The 24294-nt window shown below is 39.6% G+C and overlaps 1 protein-coding gene across 9 annotated transcripts in view; it reads right to left on the bottom strand.

The window, feature by feature from the left end:
* Positions 1-20474: 20474 nt before the first annotated feature.
* The window catches only part of tenm1 (teneurin transmembrane protein 1), a 1611625-nt gene continuing 1607805 nt past the window's right edge, over positions 20475-24294 (bottom strand). For all 9 annotated transcript variants that reach the window (XM_052021038.1, XM_052021037.1, XM_052021042.1 and 6 more), the window contains one exon: positions 20475-22282. In XM_052021038.1, coding sequence (XP_051876998.1) covers positions 21530-22282 — 753 coding nt within the window. In that variant the 3' untranslated portion in view covers positions 20475-21529. The remainder of the gene's footprint in view (positions 22283-24294) is intronic.

Below are 24294 nucleotides of genomic sequence, written 5' to 3'. Positions count from 1 at the left end.
TCTCCTGTCTGACCACTGCCTGCAACATTCTCCTACTCAACCCTAGTCCCTGGCTCCACCCCTCTTTGCCCTCACATATACACATGCCAGAGAGGTCTCCCAGCTAAAACTCATCCAAGCCACTACGATCAGCCACCACAATCCCTAGGCTGACTCTGAACTAACCATGAAGCTGCCAATCCCCTTGACTCACATCTACCCCAGGCCTCATTCTCCCATTACTCCTTTCCAGTCTAGACTTAGATTCAGATCCATAATTTACTCATTTTCCTTCACTGGAAGAAGCAAGGGTCTCCAAACACACGGTATGTTAGGTCTGGTCTGTAGTGTGCCATGTCCTGAGCCTTAGGCAGGACAGAGTTTTGTTGTGGTGGGCTGTGAACAAAGTGTTTACTGCCTGTTTAATGCGCTTTCACAGGCACCATATCATTAAAAGGTGGAGGTGCTTTGTTGTGATTCTGTTGGAATTGGCAGGAGAAAACAATGAAAAAAGTTAACCTTTCACAGGACAGCACGCAAGGGCCCAAGGAGCAGGAGAAGGCCACTCTGCCCCTCAAACCTGTCCCACGATTCAATATGATGATGGCTGATATATGCTGGCCTCAACTCCTCTTGGGTGCCACTTCCCTGAATTCCTTGATCTTTCAAATATGTATCTATCTCCACCTTAAATACATGAAATTATCTGGCCTCTACCATCCTCAGGGGCAGAGAATTCCAGAGATTCATTGCCCTTTCAGAGAAAACATTTCTATGTAATTCAATTTTAAATGACAAGCCCCTTGAAGCTATATCCCCTTGTTCATGACTCTCCCACCAGTGAAAACATTTAGTCAACTACCCTATCAAGCCACCTTCGGATCTTGCATGTTTGAATAAGGTCACCCGTCATTCTCCTAAACTCCAAGGAATACAGACCCAATCTGTCTAGCTTCTTTTGACAGGACAATCCACTCATCCCAGGAAGATGGACTCTGACCTCACAATCTACCTTGTTGTGACTTTGCATCTTATTGTCTACCTGCACTGCACTGCACTTTCTCTGTAGCTGTGACACTTTACTCTGTACTGTTATTGTTTTTACCTGTACTACCTCAATGCTTTCTGTACTAACTCAATGTATCTGCACTGTGTAATGAATTGACCTGTACTATTGGTATGCAAGACAAGTTTTTCACTGTACCAATAGCTTGGTGAATCTACTTTAAACTGCCTCCAATGCTATTACATCCTTTTTATAGGTAAGGAGACCAAAACTGTGCACAGTATTCCAGGTGTGGTCTCACCAACACCCTGTACACCCGTAACAAAACCTCCAGTATGGTTTTAAACTTACATGGTATCCAGAATTATGAAGTGTTTTGCTAATATTAGTTCATGGAGTCTACAAATTTAGGAGGTCTGAAACTAGAAATTCACAGTAAGTTTTATCTTGTAATACCGTGCATTTGTTATGCCACAAAGCAAGTAATATTAAGAACAATGCAAAAGGCAGCACCATCCAATAAGGAGACACAAGAAACTCTGCAGATGCCTGATGAAGGGTCTCATCCCGAAACGTTGACTGTTTATTTCTCTCCATGGATGCTGCCTGACCTGCTGAGTTCCTCCAGCACTTTTTGTGTACCATCCAATAAGTTGGGCTACATATCTACAAACAACTGTAAGGTTTCATTTGGGTTGTAAAGCACACTCTTGTGATTGTTATTATTCTACACCTGATTCAATGTGTAAAAATATTCTTGCATGTATTGAATTGAAAGAAGAAACATGTTTCAGTTCTGCAGAAATCTGATAAGTTGTCTGTGAGAAAGACTTTTATTTTAATACCCTATGATTTCTTAAATATATTAAAACCCATAGCTTCTGACGGGATTGTGAATAGCTTACCCTTCTAGCTAACAGATGTTGAGCTTGTAAAAGATTTAGGTAGACATTGCTGGGTGTTCTATTGCAAGACATGGCTTCACAAAAGAATCAGGATTTTTTCTTGGTTATTACTCAAAAACTCAGGAATTTGTTTTGCACACATTCCTAATATAAAGTGCACAGCACTCATTTTTAGAAATCACACTGAAGATTGAAGCTCAAAACAGGGTCCTGTCACTCACTTTTCATAGAAGTGGCCATTTTGGGATGCCAATGATGCAACTCATCAATCGGGGTCACTTCAGCATTGGCCAGAGGGATGGCATCTCAGCTTATGAGTAAAGAACACAAGAAATGCAATAGGGTATTCAGCCCCTCAAGACTTTTTCACCTTTCAATTAGATCATGGTTGGTTTACACCAGAGACCCAATGATCTTTAAAGCTCTGGTTAGGCCTCATCTGGAGTATTGCATTCAGTTCTGACTGCCCCATTATAGGATGGATGTCGAGGCTTTGGAGACGGTGCAGAATAGGTTCACCAAGATGCTGCCTGCATTAGAAGGATTGTGCTATAAGGAGAAGTTGGACAAATTTGGGTTGTTTTCTCTGGGATGGTGGAGGCTGAGAGGAGACCTGATGGAAGTTTATAAGGTTATGAGAGACGTAGATAGGGTAGACAGCGGGTATCTTTTTTCCAGGGTCGAAATGTCTAATACTAGAGGGCATGCATTTAAGGTAAGAGGAGTAAATTCAAAGGAAATGTGCGGGGTAAGTTTTTCACACAGAGAATGGTGGATACCTGGAGTGTGCTGCCAGGGGTGGTAATGGAGGCAAATACAACAGAGGCGTTTAAGAGGCTCTTAGATAGGTAGATGAATGTGCAGAGAATGGAGGGATATGGACATTGTGTAGGCTGAAAGGATTGGTTTAGTTAGGCATTTATTTACTAGTTTAATTGGCTCGGCACAACATTGTGGGCTGAAGGGCCTGTTCTTGTGCTGTACTGTTCTATGTTCCATTGCTCCATATTATCCTTGTTTTACCTAATAAAAAATATATTAAAAAGTCTGTAGAAGTTAACTTGAACCAGAGCACACAGTACTCTGAGGAGAGTGACTTGATTTCCGTTATCTTTCTATGTGGAATGAAGTGCTTTCTGATGTCACCTCCCTCTAACTTTAAGACCATGTCCTCTTTTCCTGGAGGATACCAGCTGGAGAAATGTAGGCATCCTAATGTGAGTCTTAATTGCTTTAAATTCCTCTACTAAATCCCCCTTCAATCTTCTAAGCTCAAAGGAACACACACATCTGTGCAGCATAACTACTTACCACACCCTCCCCCTTGCCAACACACACACAAAGATCCTGAGATTAAATGCTGTTGCTGATTGTAATAATAATAACAAATGATAATAATTACTGTTGTTGAGGAAAGCTTATATCTAGAAATGAAGACAAAAGGCTCGTCAGTAAATATAAATAGCTTCTACTTATAATTTAACAATTTAACATTCTGCCCTGTCATCATTCTGCCCTGTAACCATTTCAAGGCTAAAAGCCATTCCAAGGCTAATAACCATTCAACCATTCTAAGGCTGAAAGCAAACCCCTCAACAATACACACAAAATGCTGGAGGATCTCAGCAGGTCAGGCAGCCTCTATGGAGGGAAATAAACAGTCGATGTTTCGGGTGGAGACCCTTCCTCCTCTTGGACTTCTTGTACCCACTGATGACCCCTTCTCCTGCCTTAAGCCTTCTTCTTCCTCTTGGACACCTTGTAGCATTTTGTGTGTGTTGGTCCAGATTCTGGCATCTGCAGAATCTCCTGTGCCTTCATTTCCTCAATACTGAATTAAAAATTCTTGATGTTTTCTTAACTCTTTTATTACTTTCCACTTCTGTAGACCAGGCTCTAGTGAAGTTTTAGCTTCTCTTCCATAGCTCTTGCTCTTTCACTTCTAAGAGCATTTTCCAGTTTGCCTTTCTCATAGTTTCTCAGTTTGGAGAAGATCTTACATCTGTAACAGATATAGTTTACACCCAGATTTACTTATCCCATGTTTCTTAAGTGATAATAGAGTACTTCTCATTCCAAAGATATATCTCACAACTTGTTGTCATGTTATTGGAAATCATTCAATGGAAAGCTTAAAATCATTATTAGAACTTCAAAAGATTGGGGTGTATGGAACCAATTTGAAAACTGTGAGTTTCTGTTCTTGCTGAGAACAGGCTGAAGCTGGGGGAGGGGAGGGGTGGAGGATGGGGATGGGAAGGGGGGACAATGATAGGAGAAGTTATACATATTTCATATTGAAGAGACTTGATAATATGGAAGCTGCATTTCTATGTGCAGAAGTATGCATTAGCTCAAGATAAAAAGACCAGAAGTGAAATATGCAACTCAGGCAAAATTTCTTTCGCAAACCAATGGTCAACATGTGGAACAGACTGCCTGTACAGGTGGTGGACATGAGACTTCAGGGAGCTTCAAAAGAAACCAGACAAGTTGCTGACATCTGAAGAGATTCATGGTTATTACATTTTATGAATAATTAATATAGATTTATCATGAAAGAAGGTGATTATTGGAAGATTAAATTAAGTGGACATAACCTTCTGCCAAAAATGTGTTATATTGTAGACTCCTTCTTCAACTCTGATTCTGAAATCAAATCTGTCATCTTTTGATCTACTGAGGATGCATTGGGATATAAGAGGAGCTTGACAAATCAGGTTTGACTTTATAGTTAAAAATAACTCTTCTCTCCATTATCTAAAAAATAACAAACTGGTGGCAAGGCAGTTTTGTTTCACTTATTCATTCACAGGATGTGGACATCACAGCAAAGCTAGCAATTATCATCTGTTCATGATATCCCCCTGGGCAGTGAAAACAGCACATACTGAACAGGTCAGGCAGCATCTGTGAAGAGAGAAACAGAGTCAACATTTTACAGCATTTCAGATTTCCATCTACTTGCTCTTTGGTGACTGTTTAATTCCCTCGAGATACTTACTGTTAAGAGTCAGTCATGTTACTGTGGGTCTGGGTCCAAGCAAATAATCAGATAAGGACAGCAGATTCTTTTATCTGGGCGCTTCAGTGAAGTAGATAGGCTTTCACAATGATCTGGCGTTTTTGGGTCACTGTTAATGATATTAGCGTTGTTAGTCCAGACCTACTGAAACACTTGAATTTAAATCCCCAGTAAAGCTGCTATGGTGCAAAGTGAACATGTGGTCCAGGTCAATAGTACATACTGTATCTCTGGGTTCTCCAGCTCAGCTACAGTCCCACTGCACCCAGCAATCTGAATACAAATCATTTGAGGATTTTGAGTCAAAAGACTGAATTTTAATCCCAGAACTGGCTGGTTTGGAGTTAGGTGAGTTGATAATACTTTACAAATATTAAACTCAAGCCCATTAAGTGGAAAAGTTTAACGGAGACTCCAAGGCACAAGCAACCCATTGGCTTCCAGCAGATGGTTGGGTCTTTGAATATTATAAAGAACTTGGAATGAAGCTCACCATGTGGGAATGTCAACTCCCTGTTCACCACCTGTACAGGCAGCCTCACATGTTGGCCATGTGATGTACACATCAGCTAAACAGAGGCAAGGTCAGGTCTGGGGAAAGGCACATCCGTAGCACTGTTTGCAGGTGATAAGGAACAGGAATGCCTAACCTAGCCCCACCAAGTTTACCTCTTGCATGGGTTTACAATCCCACTGTCTTCATGCAACCTCCACTGGACCAACCCTTGCACAAAGACACCTTCCTGGGGGCTGGATTTCAGACCCCAGCACGTCCACTCCTCCTATTAAGAACCCCACCCTGTGACCAGAACAGATCTCTCTTTTGGGGATTGTCCACTCCCCATACCTTCTCGGATCTGCAGGCTATGGGCTGATATTGAAACCCTCTCCCACCGAGCCTGCCAACCAGGCTGAATTCTGGTGCAGGTCCAGGCAAAACAAAACTGCCATGGAGTCAAAGCTGTGCAGGGCAAATGGGATTTCTCGTTTTCCCACTGGAAACTGTGCTGTGCTGCCATGGCTCACCTGCACCACCATTCCATGTGCCTTTCTGGTAACCTGCCTAAGTCAAGATCAGGATCAATAGTGTTTCCAGTTTTTTTTAAAAACATGTTAAGGTAAAGAGTCGGTATATCTCATCAGAATTGTTGTCTTTCACTCACTGAAACTACAGTAAGTCTCAGACTAAAACACCTGCAGCCAACTGCACAAGTTTGAGGCTTACTGAGTGACAAATTAACACTGGGGAATTGCCTCAGCAATGCTAGAGAGGTTAGCCCTGGTTTAAGGTTGAAGACCACATTGTTTTGGATGTGATTTAGAATGAAAAGGGAAAGAAAGTAATTTTACTAAATTATATTAATTTAATTTTTTAAATTTCTAAGTGTGCTTATTTGCTTTTAATTAGATTTATTTTCTTTTACTTGTATTTTTTATTAAATGATTGTTATTTATGAATTTATCTTATTTTTAATTGATTTTAAATATCTCTGAAAATCAAAAACATTTAGAGACTGCTAAAATCCTTGACCACTTCAACAGAAGTTAAAGTCCTACCCACAGCTATCTTTTCCGTCAAAGATTGTCATAGGCGTTGAAGAATCAGGGCTTTTGCACTATACCATCTTCAGCCTAGATGGCTGATTCAAAAATGTGGAAGACCAGTAAGATCAGCCCTCTCTACCAGACCAGATGACTGCAATTCAGTGACGACTGCTTGTTAAGAAGGATCAGATCCGACTCAATCCAACCCATAGTCTGAGATCCCCATTTAAATTACATTTGTGATTGGAATTACTGGCCAATTTTTTCCATCAGTGCACCATGTCCAAAGATTATTCTCTTTCCAATAATCTCAACAATTAATCTAAAGTTTAATAATTGCACCGTACCATTCCTTTGTCTGACGATAATGCTCTGCTGCATTTAATTAAAATTAATGTTGAATTAATTATCTGCCACTCACCAGCATCTAAATATGCTTGACTTTATTATCATTATCAGCTCCTCTTCTTTGTTGTCCTAATTGAGGTTAAATAGAATACTAGAAAAAGCAGGAGCAAAAATGCAGCAGTTGAAGAATTCAATTTTGGATAGATGTTGAAAAATTCTATGCCATGAAGTCTGAAAGATCTCAGTGACATCACTGGCTGTGTGGAGTTAGCTGGTCTCAGCAAAGACAATTTTCGGAGTAACACAGTAAATGTTAATGCCTTTGGATTACAGAGGGAGAAAGAGCATTCACAATTGCTGTTTCTAAGAGTTACCAATGTAGAGCACTCTGACCACAAACTCCAGTGCTCCTGTACTGTTGCTGGTGTAATATATGCTCACCTGGAACAGAACTTCAGGAGACTGGAGAGGCTAAGGCAAAAGAAAAATTGCACTGTCGCTCAACACCCAGAAGGTTAACATTCTCCATCAGCAAGCTTCCAGTAAGTGGACCCCAAGCTCTGGCCACGTTCACAGAGAGATCCTGGGGAACATTGAGCACTTCCCATATCTTGGAAGTCATCTCCCGCAAATAATTGATTATCAACAAAGAAATTCACTTTGTCTCAGGTGTTAAAATGGAACCTTTAGTTATCTGAGAAAATGGGTTTTTGATGACCACATCACTGGGTCTAAAACTAAGCTGATGATTTATCAAGATTCCTTTCCTAATCCATAAAGTTAATGTATGATACTTCCTAAGAAAACAGCTTGAGAGGGCATGAAAACATGAATGTACCAATTGGGAGCATTATGGACATTTTCACGTTTTTCCACGTTATTTGCCAAATTTTTGGCCACCTATATAATCTTTCTGCATCTCTTTGTAGACTCTGCATGTCCTTTTCAAAAGTGACTTTGCATTTTATCTTTGTGTCTTCAGCAAATTTAGCAACCGTCCCTTCATTCGATTCATTTACATAATGTAAAAAGTTGAGTCCATGCTCTTAGGCACACCACTCGTCACACCTTGCCAACCAGACAGAGAACTATTGATGTTTACTCTGTTTCCTGTTAGCTAGCCAAATTTCTATCCATACCGATACGTTATCTCTTACATCGTGAGCTTTCAGCTTCTGCAATGACCTTTGATTTGACACCTTATTTCTTGCTTTCAGGAAATTTGAGTTTCGTATATCCATTGATACTCTTTCATCCACAACACGTTACTATTTCAAAGAGTTCCAATAAATTGCTCAAACATGATTTCCCTTTCACTAAACAACATTGACTTTGCCTGATTAAGTGCCTGTCTAAATGTTTCTTAAATGCTGTGATTGTATCTGACTCCAATACCTTCTCTGGCAGTGAGTTCCAATTATCACTCACTCTCAAGACCTTAACTTGAGCACCAACCTTATCCCTTTCCATATCTTCTTTGAAATTTACAGAACAATGATCACTCTTCCCAAAGTGTTTTCCCATAGACATGGAAAAGGATAAGGTGGCACTTCCACCACCTGCCCTGTTTCACTTACAAAGATAAGGTCAAGTGGGACTCTACATGGTAGTTTCAAAAAACTATTAGGTGAGGAAGGAAAGACATGAACACATATTTCAGCTATTGTCAATGCTTTCAGAAGATTTGTAGAAAAAAAAGCTGTAGAGGCATAACTAAAGCATACAAAGTAAAGTAACAGAGCGCTTAAACATCATTATTTATGTCAGTTAAGTCTTTACCGTTGAGAACTATTTTCCTCCATCTGTTCTCACATTGGTCCAGCTTGACATGTCCAGGAGAAAAAGAAGGAAAAAGAATGACTTGTTCTTTAAGAGTTTGTATGCATACATATCTTTTCATAGCTGATTCCAAATATGTTTGTCACACTAGCAAGAGTTATTTGCAAATTTTTACAATTATTATGAGTTTCATTTTTTTTTCAAATTTTGTTATTTGGGGCAAATTTTTGCAACGGTCAATTACTTCTGAAATCATGGCTATGTTAAATTTCTGTCAGAATTATTAAAGCTAAATTCTGAGGGCAGCACACTTGCAAAGTTATTATTCTAAGTCATAACTGATTCCAATTAATTTGGGTTATTAATACATTTTAAATGGATTATTAATAAATTAAAAATATTTAAGAGGAATTTTATATAAATGCATGAAGATAAAATGTAACTACTACAAGCCAGTCAGTCGATAAAAACCATTTTACCTCAACTGCAGTTCCTTGCTAAACTCAGTCACCAATCAGTTAACTCAGTGGCGAACTCAACCAGCATCACCTTTGACAGACTGTGATCATTTATTCATTTACTGTTTAAAAACCTGATGTACACAAATGACTAAACATTCCTTCATAACAATGGACTGAACATAATCTCCAGTTGATTTTGGAAGACATAGGAAGTCTTGAAAATGATTAGTAGTACTGTAATGTTGGATATTCAATTTCTAATGAATTATATGAGAAAATTCTCTGTTGTATCTCTTTATGAAAATTAGCACAATAATTATTGAATATTATATTAATAATTAGTTATACTTTAACCATTGACACATGCCCACTTAATGCCAATGATTGTTAAATAGGTCAAAATTTGCAACTGTAGTATTTCAGAAATGCCCAACTTGGAAGTTACAATACCACTCATTTTCTGAGGATGGCAGCACAGAACTTCCAAGTTGGGAACTAATTGCCATGAGTGTCATGCTTCAAAGTGCTTTAAAATTATTATAATCATCTGTCCTTTCACTCTGCTTCAGCAGTATCGGGAAATGCTGAAAAAAAATCAAAGGCTCCCAAACATTTTTGAGAACAAATACATAAATTTACCATTTTTTTCCTACTCTGCATTTTACATATTATTAAAACGTAAGAGGACCCAATCTGTACAGCATCAGAAAATAACATAAGGTTCATGATATACAATTAACCTGTGCCTATATGACCCGATGCAGGGTCCATACCAAATTTGTGCTGTCTAGTCATTATATGATTGTATTGACTAGCGGTTGTAAGCCAAGCTGTTTTTTATCTTATGGGAGTTCAATGTGAGCAGTGACGCCTACTGCTAATTCTCCTGCTCACGTGCCACTAGCTCCTTACGTCACAGTTTCTTCTGATATACAGATTGCAGTGATCTAATCATAGATCTCTGACTTTCCCTCACCCCTCATACAACAAAGCTACCATTATGTCTTTCCCCTTTCAGACAGAGCTGCAACCTGTCCAGTGCTGGAAGAAGAACAAGTAGGGAGTGAAGATATCATCCAATCTGAGACTTTTGGCCACTAGCTTAGGTACTGATTATGCACTGTTTGTGTTACTTGAGAGATAGGATATATATGCGGCTTGACTCTGGTCACATGGCCCAGTGCAGAGGGATAGGGTGGCCAAGCTTCCAGTTCCCAACCAGAGCTCAGGATTACATAAGACAGCTGCCATGTGAGCTCAGACTGTTGTCGTTATGCTTCTAGATGTCTGTGATCAAAGGCTGTACAGGGTTTCACAGAAGCTCCAACCCTGTCATCTACAGATTGTGAGGATGCTGAGGGATGTTGATTGTCCTGTGAGTTAGACCTCTGGATGACTGCATTTATAATCCCACCATTGTGACTGCCAGTACCCTTTCTGTTTGTCACCCCTCAGTCAATTCATTCACACTACCATAGGTTGTGCCAAAGATCCCTTCGAACCTCTACACCATTCATCCACTTCATGGCTAATCTTCAACCTCAGTTCGATTTTCCTGCACTACCCCTCTATCCTGTGGGTTTGGGACTGCACAGTTTTAGCACAATCTATTGCAGTCTGGACTAGTTGACTAATAAGTGACGGATACCGGCAGAGTAATGATAGTTGGATTATGAGTACCATTATCCTGAGAAAGGACAGACAACTCACCAACAGGACAATCCCTTTCCTTCCTCTCAACTTCCCCCCACCCCTTACTGGTCTCTGCCTCCTGTCTCTTAGCTGAGTTGGCTTTTGGGACATTCAGTAATGGACCAAAGGTGGGTTAATTCCAAATCTACTTCAAGGTCTTTTTTGATGGATTGATGAACACTTTTGCTCATAAAAGAGTGTTACTAGGGACGAGTGACATTAGGCATGTGGAAGCAGTGGTTATTCACGTTAGACTGGAAAAAATTTTGGAGATGTTCTATAAAGCTATTCCAAATCATCAGTAGTTCTGATATAAAAAGCAGTCCCATCTGCAGAGACTGTTTTTGATGACTGCAGAGTTAATATCCTTAGGACACAGATAAAAAATGATTAATTTTTTCCAGAGCAAATTATTATGATGTGAAATGCTGAAATAGTTACATAAGTACGTTCAACAGTAACTTCCAAAAATGAATAGGATAAATAATAAAAAGGAATAAATTGCAGGGGTAACATGAAGGGACAAGAGAATAGGATTAGTGGGTAGATTTCAAAGACTTGGCACAAGATGGATCAAGTGGCCTCCTTGTGTACAAAGTGATTGCTATGATCCTATTTTGTGATTCCATATCAGTGCATCAAGCGTGACGAATGCACGCAATTTCCACTATATAGTGCCACATAATATTCTATCCAATTTGGTTCTCAGCCTGGATTTTATGTTCCTCACAAGCTTCCACCTACTTTATTTCATCTCAACCCATCAATTTATCCTTCTGCACAATTCTTTCGCCAAAGTCCATCCTCCTGATTCTTAAATACATCATATGATTGAATCAACTACTCCTTTCACATTGTTTTCCTTTAACATTTTACTTTACATTGCAGTCTCTTTTGAACTCATTCCCAGTACTTTGCTTGTCTTATGACCTTACTATGTTACTTTTAATAATTTGTGTAACCCCAGATCCATCATTCCTCAACTCAATTTGCACACTTACGTGGCTTTCTTACACTTCCAATCAAAGAATACTAACTCTCACTAATTTATACTGAAGTTCGCTTTTTAGTTGCATATGCATTCTGCCAATCTATTAATGTACTCTTGAAATGTCATGGTTTTAAAATTATATTTCTAATTCCAGAATCCAAATAGTTTATCAGAATGATGAATAATAGACCCAGCACTAATCTCAGTTTATCCCTATCTCCCAATTTATTCTCCATTATGTTTAAGTATTACTTGCTTTTATTTTTATCTTACTGTCTCGGTACGACTGAGATGAAATTACTTTTCAGTCATTCTTTTTGATCCCGAATTAAAATGCTCTTACCCTCTTTCTCTTCCTCAAGTGCCAGCTTATTAATTGTAACATTTCTCAACATCGATCAAAAATCTTAGTTGCTTTGTGCATTTCATCATTCATGATGTGAATGAATTTTACTCATGAACAGAATACTTTAATATGGTAGATACCACATTTTTCCTAATTCAGAATTCTGTTAAAGCAAGTTTAATTATAGGAAATAACTGCTTTTATAAAAATAGGAGCAAGACAAGTTTAGTATAGTTGATAATTTATGACATTCTGTGACTGCAGTGGAAAAATCTGTGCAATGTTTTCTGCGGATGGTTGTTTTAATGGGTGAGTATGAATGATCTTGTCAGTAAATGATGTTGCTGTAACAGCAATGTGCCAGCTGGTGAGTTGGAGGCAGGGCAGGGTTATATGTCTGGAATCACAGCAAGTTGTTATACAGCAAACAAAACTTATTTAATTCGTTTTTTTTAAAGAAAAAAAGTGGAGGAAGCAGAACTCATAACAGAAACTTCATAATCTTCTGCCAATAAAAGCAGAGTAATTAATCCAGAAAAGTCATTGAGAACAAATTATATACACATAACCAAATTAGCCATGTTGGATTGTCAGCTGTGGCTGTGCAGTCAGCAGGACTGAATGACACAGAAATCATCCAATTGTCTTCACACTTGCTTAGAATAGAGATATCACTATTCAGGCCATCCAAGAGTTATGAATGCCTGACTTATGGATACCTCCCATGTACAAGTGAGCTCCCATAATACTATCAACTTCAAAAGTTTGGTGTACGTACATGCACTCATTTCTATGAACGATAGAACTTGTTTCATCTCTTTCTCCACTTTTTGCAATTGTTCTTCAGTCTTTCGTGCTTTTGATGCCATTCGTTACAATACTGTGGAGATATAGTTATCATATTGAGAGAGTTTTGTGTATTTTCTGACTTACAGACAAAATCAATTTATGGACATCTGTAAAAATGGAACCCTATTATTCAGATACATCCTGTATACAGTCATAAGATTATTTGCCTCAGTGTAGAAATTATGAATTGAGCATAATCCAACATGGCTAATTGCTCTCCCAGCTCACCAACCCTGTTTAGAAAATTTCCTGTGAGGTTTTCCTAGGCCGCCTGCTCACGCTATTTCTATGTCAATTGCTGTTGGACAAAGTTCCAAGATGGTGCAATTAATGGCTACTACTGACGTATGCAAATTGTGCTAAACTGGATCCATATGCCTAGCTGATGAGCTTAATTTGTTAATAACCATTTTCTCATGCTTTCTCAAATATTTAAACAAATAAATTATTTTCATTAAATCAAAACAAAATACTGTGTAGGAAGAAAGGTGAGATTAAAGTAGAAAATGCTGGAAAACGCTCAATGAATCGGACAACATCTGTGAAGAGAGAAATAGAGTTAACGTTCAAGATGGTAGTCTTTTAATTTCCTCATTTGCTACAGGTCAACTTTCACCTTGCATTGGAAGGGTTTGTTATTAAACCTTAGATTTGTTTTTCCCATTTACTCAATTATTTCCCGATAACCTAATGCACAAGGAGAGCAGACTAACAACCTCTTAGTTGGCATGACCATAAGAACCATCCATGCATCCAGAATCTGGAAGGTCACAGATATACCTTCTTCATTTGCTTGCCCACATTTTAATCTACAACTAATGTTTGTGTTGTGCTTTAATGTTAAGATGCAATATTTTCTGCTTCAATAGTTTCTGGGGCTGGTGGCTGCTAAAATTGAATATGCACTTTAATATTTGTTAACCCCACATCTTAATTTGTTTTTTTCCTTATTTTAAAAGTTAAATTATATTAGACCAGACTATACTGGGTTGTAACTCACTGCCAGTTGTGGACTGCCTATGGTCAGTGCAAACATACAGAAAAAATGTGACTTGACTTCTGTGGATCCATCGATGTTGATGCTAGTATGTACAGTCTCGATCCTATATGGCTGGGTCCTTCATGATGTAATGCAGATAGGTACATAGACCAGATTAAGTCCTATGCATGAGATGGCACAGTGTCATTGGTATTGGTATTGGTTTATTATTGTCACTTGTACCGAGGTACAGTGAAAAACTTGTCTTACAAACCAATCGTACAGGTCAATTCATTACGCAGTGCAGTTACGTTGAGTTAGTAAAGAGTTCATTGAGGTAGTACAGGTAAAAATCATAACAGTACAGAGTAAAATGTCACAGCTACAGAGAAAGTGCAGTGCAAAAAGGTGTAAGGTCACAACAAGGTAGATCGTGAGGTCAGAGTCCATCTCATTGTAATAGTCTTATCACAGTGGGGTACATGCTGTCCTTAAGCCTGGTGGTAAGTGCCCTCAGACTCCTGTATCTTCTACCTGATGAAAGAGGAGAAAAGGGAGAATGACCCGGGTAGGTGGGGTCTTTGATTATGCTGGCTGCTTCACCAAGGCAGCGAGAGGTAAAGACAGAGCCCAAGGAGGGGAGGCTGGTGTCCATGATGCGCTGGGCTGTGTCCACAACTCTCTGCAGTTTCTTGCGGTCCTGGGCAGAGCTATTGCCATACCAAGCTGTGATGCATCCAGAAAGGATGCTTTCTATGGTGCATCGATAAAAGTTGGTGAGTGTCAAAGGGGACATACCGAATTTCTTTAGCCTCCTGAGGAAGTAGAGGCACTGGTGAGCTTTCTTGGCCATGGCACCTACGTGATTTGACCAGGACAGGCTATTGGTGATGTTCACTCCCAGGAACTTGAAGCTCTCAACCTCAGCACCATTGATGTAGACAGGTGCATGTACACCACCCCCTTTCCTGAAGTCAATGACCAGCTCTTTTGTTTTGTTGACATTGAGGGAAAGGTTGTTGTCATGACACTATGCCACTAAGCTCTCTATCTCCTTCCTGTATTCCAACTCCTCGCTGTTTGAGATACAGCCTACAACAGTGGTATCATCTGCAAACTTGTAGATGGAGTTAGAGCAGAATCTGGCCAGGTAGGGAGTAGAGTAGAGGGCTGAGGACACAGCCTTGTGGGGCACAAGTGTTGAGAATAACCATGCTGGAGGTATTGCTGCCTATCCTCACTGATTGCGGTCTGTTGGTCAGAAAGTCAAGGATCCAGTTACAGAGGGAAGTGTTGAGTCCTAGGTCTCAGAGTGTGGTGACGAGTTTGCTTGGGATTATAGTATATAAGGCAGAGCTGTAGTCAATGAACAATAGTCTAACATAGGTGTCTTTACTGTCCAGATGCTCCAGAGCTGAGTGTAGGGCTAGGGAGATGGCGTCCGCTGTAGACCTATTTCGGCAATAGGGGAATTGCAGTGGGTCGAGATTATCTGGGAAGCTGGAGTTGATGCGAGCCATGACCAGCCTCTCAAAGCACTTCATGATGGTAGATGCCAGAGCCGCTGGTCGGCGGTCATTGAGGCATGTTACCTTGCTTTTCTTCAGTACCGGGATGATAGTGGTCTTCTTAAAACAGGTGGGAACCTGAGATTGAAGCAGGGAGAGGATAAATATGTCTGCAGATACTTCAGCCAGCTGATCAACACAAGATCTGAGCACACGGCCAGGGACACCACCTGGGTCAGATGTTTTCCTCGTGTTCACTCTCTGGAAGACTGATCTTACGTCCTCAACTGTGACCATGGGTTCAGTTGTATTGGAGGCTATCAGGGTGGGTGGTGACAATCCACTTCCCTTCTGTTCAAAATGCACATAGAATGCGTTAAGCTCAGGTAGAATGACTGCCTCACAGTGCCAGAGACCCAGGTTCAATCCAGACCTCGGGTGCTGTCTGTGTGGAGTTTTCTCCCTGTGACTGTGTGGGTTTTCTCTGGGTGCTCTAATTTCCTCCCACATTTCAAAGATGTTGGGTTCAGTAGATTAATTAGTTATTTTAAATTACCTCAAGTGTGTGGGTAAGTGGTAGAATCTGGGGAGCATAGATAAGAATGTGGGGAGAATAAAAAATAGGATTGATATAGGATTAATGTAAATGAGCAGTTGATGGGTGGTGTGGACAGTGGGTCAAAGACCCTGTTTTTGTGCTGTATCTCTCAATGACACTATGAAAACAGCTGGAAAAAAGTGCAACAGCCAGCAAAGATATGCCCCACTTTTGCTCACTCTCAAGGCCTTTGAATATTTCTGAATATTCCTTTCATTCTGAAACATTCAAAAACAATTAAAAATCAATGAACACATCCACTAAAATTAAAAAAAATCATTTAAAAACACACTTAACAATTGAAAACATTAAGTAAAACTACCTCAACGAACGGTATATTACCTTATACCTACCTTATAGTCTTTTTGCTCATAGCTGTTCCTATCCATTCAAATTACTGGCTGCCATTCTGCAAGGCCTAACAAGTGCAAGTTCAGCAGCTCTTGAGGAATCAGCTACTGGAGTCCATGCAGTGATGAGTACAAGGAGCACAGCCTGGACATTTGGTGGTGCAGCTTGGTCACCAAGTTTTTGTCTTTCACGTTTCTGCAGGAGTGCAAAACTTACTTACACAGTGAGTAAATGCAGGCAGGTCTGCACAGAGCTGCTAGCATTACTTGGAACACTCTGGCCCATTATTTATAGCAAGTCCTTTAGGGAAAAGCAATATTTGTGGTTAGGACGGTCATACATTTTCACGATGCCACGGCTAAGAAGGCTTACCAGCACCTCTACTACCTCAGGAGGCTAAAGAAATTTAGCATGTCCCCTTTGACACTCACCAACTTTCATCAATGCACCACAGAAAGCATCCTATCTGGATGCATCATGGCTTGGTATGGCAACTGCTCTGCCCAGGACTGCAAGAAACTGCAGAGAGTTGTGGACACAGCCCAGCGCGTCACGGAAACCAGCCTCCCCTCCATGGACTCTGTCTGTACCTCTCGCTGCCTTGGTGAAGCAGCCAGCATAATCAAAGACCCCACTCACCCAGGTCATTCTTCCTTCTCTTCTCTCCTATCAGGCAGTAGATACAGGAGCCTGAAGACACATACCACCAGGCTCAAGAACAGCTTCTATCCCACTGTGATAAGACTATTGAACAGTTCCCTTATACGATGAGATGGACTCTTGACCTCACAATCTACCTTGTTTGACCTTGCACCTTATTGTCTACCTGCAATGCACTTCCCTGTAGCTGTGATACTTTACTCTGTATTCTGTTATTGTTTTTACCCTGTACTACCTCAATGCACTCTGTACTAACTCAATGTATCTGCACTGTGTAATGAATTGATCTGTACAAATGATATGCAAGACAAGTTTTTCACTGTACCTTGGTACAAGTGACAACAATAAACCAATACCAATACCAATATATATCCTTCCATGTTCATCTTTCATTATTCAGGAGGTTGCTTTTTTGTTTGTTTATTTGCTTTCTTGGTTTACTTCCAATCTTCTAGTTGATGTGTACTGGAAGGCTTAGGGTTAGCCCATTCCCATTGTTTTTTTCCCAATCTTCTCACTGTTACCATTTCAACATCCCTTATTAATCATTAACTTTCATTTAAGTCTACCCACAGCTATAATAATTGGGTTTAATGTAGTTACGTTGGATAATCTAAAATTTGAGTTGGAAAGTTTATCCCTTTCTTGAGGAGAAAGGCAAGCTGACCTATGAAGTACTCCAAAAACAACTTCATTGTTTCAGATTTATTTTCCAAGTGGTATCTATGCAGCAAAAGTACTTCCAATCTAACTTTCTTCCTGAAATAGCAGCAATCTATCATTCTTTCTTGTGTTTGAAGTTTAGTTTTGACAGCAACAAAATCCTTTTGATAGTCTGCAAAATTCACAGATAAGTCCACATAGACATGCTTTAAATTCAGCAAAGATATCACACACAGTCTCAAGTGATGTTTCTCATAACCCTGTACCTGGGAGCTGTGTCACAAATACTACCAGATCAGTCAGAATCTTTCAGCTTTAGGGTGAGTAGCCAACTTATTTTTGACAACAATGGGAAAGAAAAGCACAAATGTACTACTGTATTCTCTTTATCTGTAAATATCTGTTGTAAGTACCGCAATGGGAAATCCGCAATATACCATCACATTTGTTTTATCTTTAAATATCTATGATATCACAATGGAAAAATAGCAATGTACTATCATATCTTCTTGATTTATACCCTGCTGATATCACCCACTTTGTTCTGTGACTGGTCGAATTTCAGCCCCTTCATAGCTCTGCCGTTCTCCTGCACAAAGGCAGATTGTTGGTTGGCTGTTCCTGTTCCTCCAAGGATCTCCCTGTTGCCTTCTACTTTCCCTCCTCATGGTGAACTCAGTGTAAAATGGAGTTATGGAGCAGGATGCTTGAGACACTAACTGAATTGGTTGCTGGATATCCCATGGCTGATCCAGAAATGTACCTTCAAAATTCCCATGGTGAGCTCTATCAAGACTGAGTTGAAAGAACATGCATCATTGTGGTGAAAGAAAAGCAAAAAAAAAACTGCAGACACTGGAAATCTGAAATAAAAACAGAAAGTGCTAGAAATATTTGATGGGTTAGGCCACATCTGTGGTGAGCCCAATCCCTCCCACCAATCCACTGAGCCTCACCCCACACCTCCAACAACTGATCACAACACCATCCAGATGCCCTCACACTCCTGGTCATGATAGCCTCAGAATGATCCCCTGTTCCACATTCACATGGTGGGACCACCCAAGTCAGTGGCCCCACCATGAATCCACTTCTCTGCAACCCACATTCAGACCCAAGACTTTTCTAGCATTTTCTGTTTCCATCTCAGTATTGTAAACATACTTAAAACCAGGTGTGGACTCAATCGATTGTATAGCCTCCTTCTGTGGCATCAAAATTCTTTAGTTCTACATCATAGGAAAGTGCATGGCTCATGAGTGCCCTTGATCTTCGTGGGATCACTTGAAGACTTGCCTTTGAAAGAGTGCGGGTGAGGTGGACTGCCATAAAGTGAAGACAGTGAAGCAGTTCTTCAAGAATCAGCAGCTAATTGTATGTTACGGTAATGCTTTTTGCAACTAAACTATGCATTGAGAAGTTTAGCTCCAAATTGTTGATGTAGGTCGTTATATTGATCAATGTTCTCACATTGGTTCAAATCATGATACGTAACATGGGGAAATAAAAGTGCTCACCTGGATATGATATGCTATTATAGTATATAAACTAACATAATAGAAATATAAGAAATGATCTTGTTTTATGCTGCATTGTATTCTTTACTTTTCACCTCCTCTCTGCCCCTGCACCGATCAGAGGGTGACTACTAATGTTTGAACCAAACCAGTGAGTTAACACTAGATGCACAATGGGTTCGTGTAACTCTCTGGCTTTATCCAGATGAAGCCTGAAGCACAATTTTGATTGAGCCTCTGGCCTCTAGCTGTCTACATTATGCACATAAAAGGCCTAACTGGATTTCTGTAGGATTGTGCTGGGTTTAATTATGTTCTCTGGTCATTTACTGCACAACTTCATTATTCTTTCAACAAAAAGTTCTACCTATCTGCCTTTCTTCTAATTTTCTTGTCTATAATGTATACATCTGGTATGAAAACCCTTCTTTGCTGAGTGCTGCTTCCAAATCTTTCCATTCTCTAGTGGTGCACTCTGAGGCATTGGCCCCAAACTTCCTCACAGCCTGGAATAGCATGTTAAGTTGGTGAGCAATTGGTCAATACATTTCTCACCAGAAGGCCAAGATGTCCTTTGTTATAAAAATGCAGTGAAATGGCTGCCCTTCACATGTTCTGCCATTATTTGGTGTGAACAATAAATGTTGGATCTGGCTGTGGGTGATGGTGTGCTGGGGTTTTTGGGGTGGGGTTCTTGGGGGAGAAAGGCCTGGACTGGGGTAAGTATATAAATGGCACATTTGAAGACATTTTGGGATTTGAGGCTTAAATGGTGTTGGGACAGGGTCTGGGAATCCTGAGGGAGAGAGGTCACAAGGGGCAAGCTTTTAAGTTACAGAAAGCTGCAAGGTGCTGCCAGTGCTGGACACACTGTTCTGTTCAGGCATGCCACCTTGAGCTGCAAGGGTCTGATTCTGCACGAATGGCTTGGATATATTCTAGATTATCATGGAGGTGACATCAAAGCTTGCATTACATGCCAGTTAATATTACTGTGCAAATGTGTTAGCAAGTCAAACACATACAGGATCCAGTTGGTAGATTTAGGACTTTATGATCAATGCAACAAGGCCCTGGTTTTATTTAACAAGATTTTTTTTCCCCTTGGAGTTACTTTGAGTACAAGATGTAAACATTGCACACTGTGATAGAAAATCTAGTCCACTGTCCCTTTAAGGAATAAAAACTGTTGTGTGAAATTCGGTAAAATCATGCTTTGGCATAAGCCTGCATTGATTCACTCGTATATTAGTGAATGAATGAGATTTAATATCCAGCCCCATTGTGCTACATTTATTTATAAACTTCCATACAGAATCAGTTGATTCCACAAATCCAGAACTAACTTCCATCATATCTTGCTTGAATGCAGATTGCATACTCAGTACATGAAAACACGTAACAATTAGCAGGTCGCAATGGCTGGCGTTAATAATGTCTACCAGGAATTTTACAACATAATTAAAAATATTAACAACTTGTCTGGCTTGCCCTTCACATATTGTAAATGTGCGTTGACATCGCGCCAAGACTACATTCTAAAATTAATTACACAAAAGTTAGTGAAGAAGTTACACCTCAGTGTATACGCCTTGGTATGATTATACCTGAAAAGAAAAGCAAATTGCTCTTTAATCTAGCAATTACACCATCAAATGATTTAAATGAGGAAATAACTGGTTTTAATGGTGAACAACAAAGATATGTTTTACTGGGGAAATAATGCACATCAGGCTTTCACCACACCCACCACCATAAGCAGTTCAAAATAGGTGTACTGTGCTTTACACACCGATCATACATACTCTTCTTGTTCACAGTATTATAGACCATTCACAATTAAATTAAAAAATGAAAAATATCAAAATTAAACATCTTTAGCTATCGTATGTAGCCCAATAATGCCACGCACCCTTGGACAATTATTTTGTGACAGAAAATATGTGACTCTGAACTGTTATGAAGAACACAGTTGGCATCTTTTTCTAGTTGTACATTAGAGACAAAGTACAGTATTTAATGAACGCACTCAACCCCTACTAGTGTATTCTGGAACTATAGTATAGATTTATGTCTGATCTGGACTGATCACTATTGTCTGATGTTATTGATTATGGACCAGATCAGTTGTCCAACCGCTCAAAGGAATGCTAAACAAGGGTATTATTAAAATACCATATTTTATCACATTTGAAGGCAGCTTGAAAATCGACGTTTCTCCATCACAATATGTACAGGATATCATTCTAGAAAAGAGTACAGCAAATCAATAAATGTTTTAAAAACAGGCAGTCTTTGGTGACTGAAAGGCAGGCGTTTCTTCACCGTTACCTCTTTCCTATTTCACTCTGTCTCATAAACTGGATGTTGTTGGCACTGTCGGAAAGATCCGGATACTGTTCCACGAGCAATACAAAATAACCATCATAGCCTGGCACTCGTCCATTGCTCAGCAGCTGCTGCTTCTCTCCTTCAGTCCAGGTCCTCACCCCTGCCTCTCCCTCTTGCACCCTACGCAGTTCCTTTGCCCAGGCTTGGGCTACAGCTCTCTGTCTGGCCATCTCTAACACATGGATCTTTTCTTCTTCAATGGTGGCACCGTAGCGAATGTTGAAGCTTAGAGCCCCGTATTGTAGCTGAATATCTGCAAACCTTCTAGTCCTTCTATTCACCACAGAGGTCATCTGAGAGACAGTCACATTGACTCCATTCTCCAGCACACGACCACCTCCAGTATTCCCAATTATGGTCAGGTCTTCTTCTAGAGGTCCTGACTTAACAAAGTAATGTGTATCTCGACCATCAATGGTGAAATGGAGATTTTCCAGATAATCAGCACCGTTGAGAATGGCGGCTATGCGTCTGCTGTCGTCACTGGCAACCCCAATGATGTCAGCAGTTACCTTACCATCTTTGATGGCAAACTTGACTCCTTTGCCAAAGACAGAAGGAACCGCAGCAAACCTTGGCCGTTTATCTTGGCATTTCTGGTAGCTCCTTATGTAGGCCTGGGGCAGCCGTTCCAGAGAGATGAAGCTTTTGAGCTGCTTCTGTAGTTCACACTGTATGCCTAATACAACCTGAAAAAACAGAGCAGAAAGAGCTCCTATTCAAGTGCACACTTCAAAGAAAAGATTTCCATCAGTGAGATCATGAAGATCTCAGAAGATCTGTCAATATTTCTCTTAAAACGGTACTGGTTCTCTATTTTATTATCAAACATATAAATGTAAATCGCCACATTCAAAATTCCATCAATACTCAATGACAAAATAAAAATCCATCCCAAACATCAGATATTCAATTAGCTGGACATTCTATGATTCCTAAGGTATATTTTGGAGAGATGTATTGAATGAGATCGGTCACAGTATTATTTGAATAAGTATGGGAATGTATAACATAGCAATGTCAAAATCATTCACAACTATCTTGTCTTAAGAACCATATAAATGTGCTGCATTCATTTTGGAGCTACACACAAAACCAATTTCCCCACGTTTCTGTGTGAAGACAGAATAGTCCCATGCATATCATTGTAGAGCATTGCTGTAACTGGGGATCAAACAATGGCCCTTTTAGATATTTATTCCATCACTCTTTCAATTGAACTATCACAGTCACTGGTCTTGTAAAAAGAGTAAAACATAAACATTACAAAACGTATTCAATCACAAAAGGCCACACATGGAATTTATATACCTAATACAGAATATAAAACTTTGCTCAATAACTCTATTTTAATATATATTTTAAGATAAGTTTTCACCATGTTTGGATTCACATTGTGACCCCCAGCTCTTGCTGAGCTGACCTCCAAGCATTGCTGATCTTGATGTTCTCTTAATTAATCTGCTTGACACCGGCATACTCTGAGCTTGACATAAAGTAGGGCTTAAAACAAGGTTACTATATCAATGGTATTGGGTATTATAAACCTTTCACAACCATTATAGCATGCCTTCAAGAAATGGATTTTTAGTCTACTTGACATCTTTCAGAGAATAAAATATTCTACTTTACTGCTTGCTCTGGAAATTCTATTGTATGACAGATAACAGTAGAATTCTTCACTGGAGTGAAAGAATTGTGCTGCTCATCACAATACGTTATCAATAGTGAGATATAACACTTTTAATGTAATCATCTCTAATTCATGGGATGGAGGATGAATCCTATTTCTGGCTAGTTGTTGGCCAGACTAGTGGGAACTTAGAAGCAAGTTTTCTGGCATGCTTTTGTTTTTGGGAGTGGGAAATCATATAGCTTTTATACACTTATGTGTAATGATGTTAGAAACTGTGAAATGAGTTCATCATAGACATTGCTTTTGACTAGGATGTCATCCAGCATCAATTGAATAAAATGTCTTGGTCATTAGGGAACATTATTAACATCACTAAGAGTGGGTAAGCTCATTTGTATTGCAATCTATGGGATTTTACCATGCATAAATTGGCTGCTATGACTTGCTAAACTGAAGGGTCTGGTAATCTCATCATGGCAGCTGGGGAATTTAAAATCAAGTAGCTACATAAATTTAGAATTAAAAGCTTGTGTCAGTAATTGGACCATGGAACCAGTAGACTGTTGAAAACCTATCTGGTTCATCAATGTCCTTAAGGGAAAGAAAAATCTGCCATCCTGACCTGTGTATGACTCCAGACCTACCACTGTGTTTAACTTCCAATTGTCCTCTGAACTGGCCCACCAACCTGTTCAGGAAGAATTAAGGATTGCAATAAACACCCAACTTTCCAATGTCATTTATATCCTGAGAAAGAAAGAAAAAATGACCTCTAGCAGTCCTGAGGTGATGAAAGAAGCTATACAAATTGTTTATTATTTGAATTTGCTCCTAGGTGCTGCTAATAAGCTTATTTGACAGCATAACTTGGCCTATTTAGGGATATAAACAAAAACATCTTTCAAACCTAGAATTTCCAATAAGAACTTGCATTTCATTAATATCGTTCACAACCTCAGGATGACAGAAAAAATGTGGCACAATGAATGCTGCATAATATTTCTGAAGTAAAGTGACTGTTGTAATATGGGCAGAAAATCTGCATGAGTCCCATAAGCAGTTGAA

The sequence above is a fragment of the Pristis pectinata genome, chromosome 8 (genome assembly GCF_009764475.1).
Source record: "Pristis pectinata isolate sPriPec2 chromosome 8, sPriPec2.1.pri, whole genome shotgun sequence".
Classification (NCBI taxonomy): Eukaryota; Metazoa; Chordata; class Chondrichthyes; order Rhinopristiformes; family Pristidae; genus Pristis; species Pristis pectinata.
Note: the sequence above shows the minus strand (reverse complement) of the source record. Positions and strands in the feature narration are given on the sequence as shown.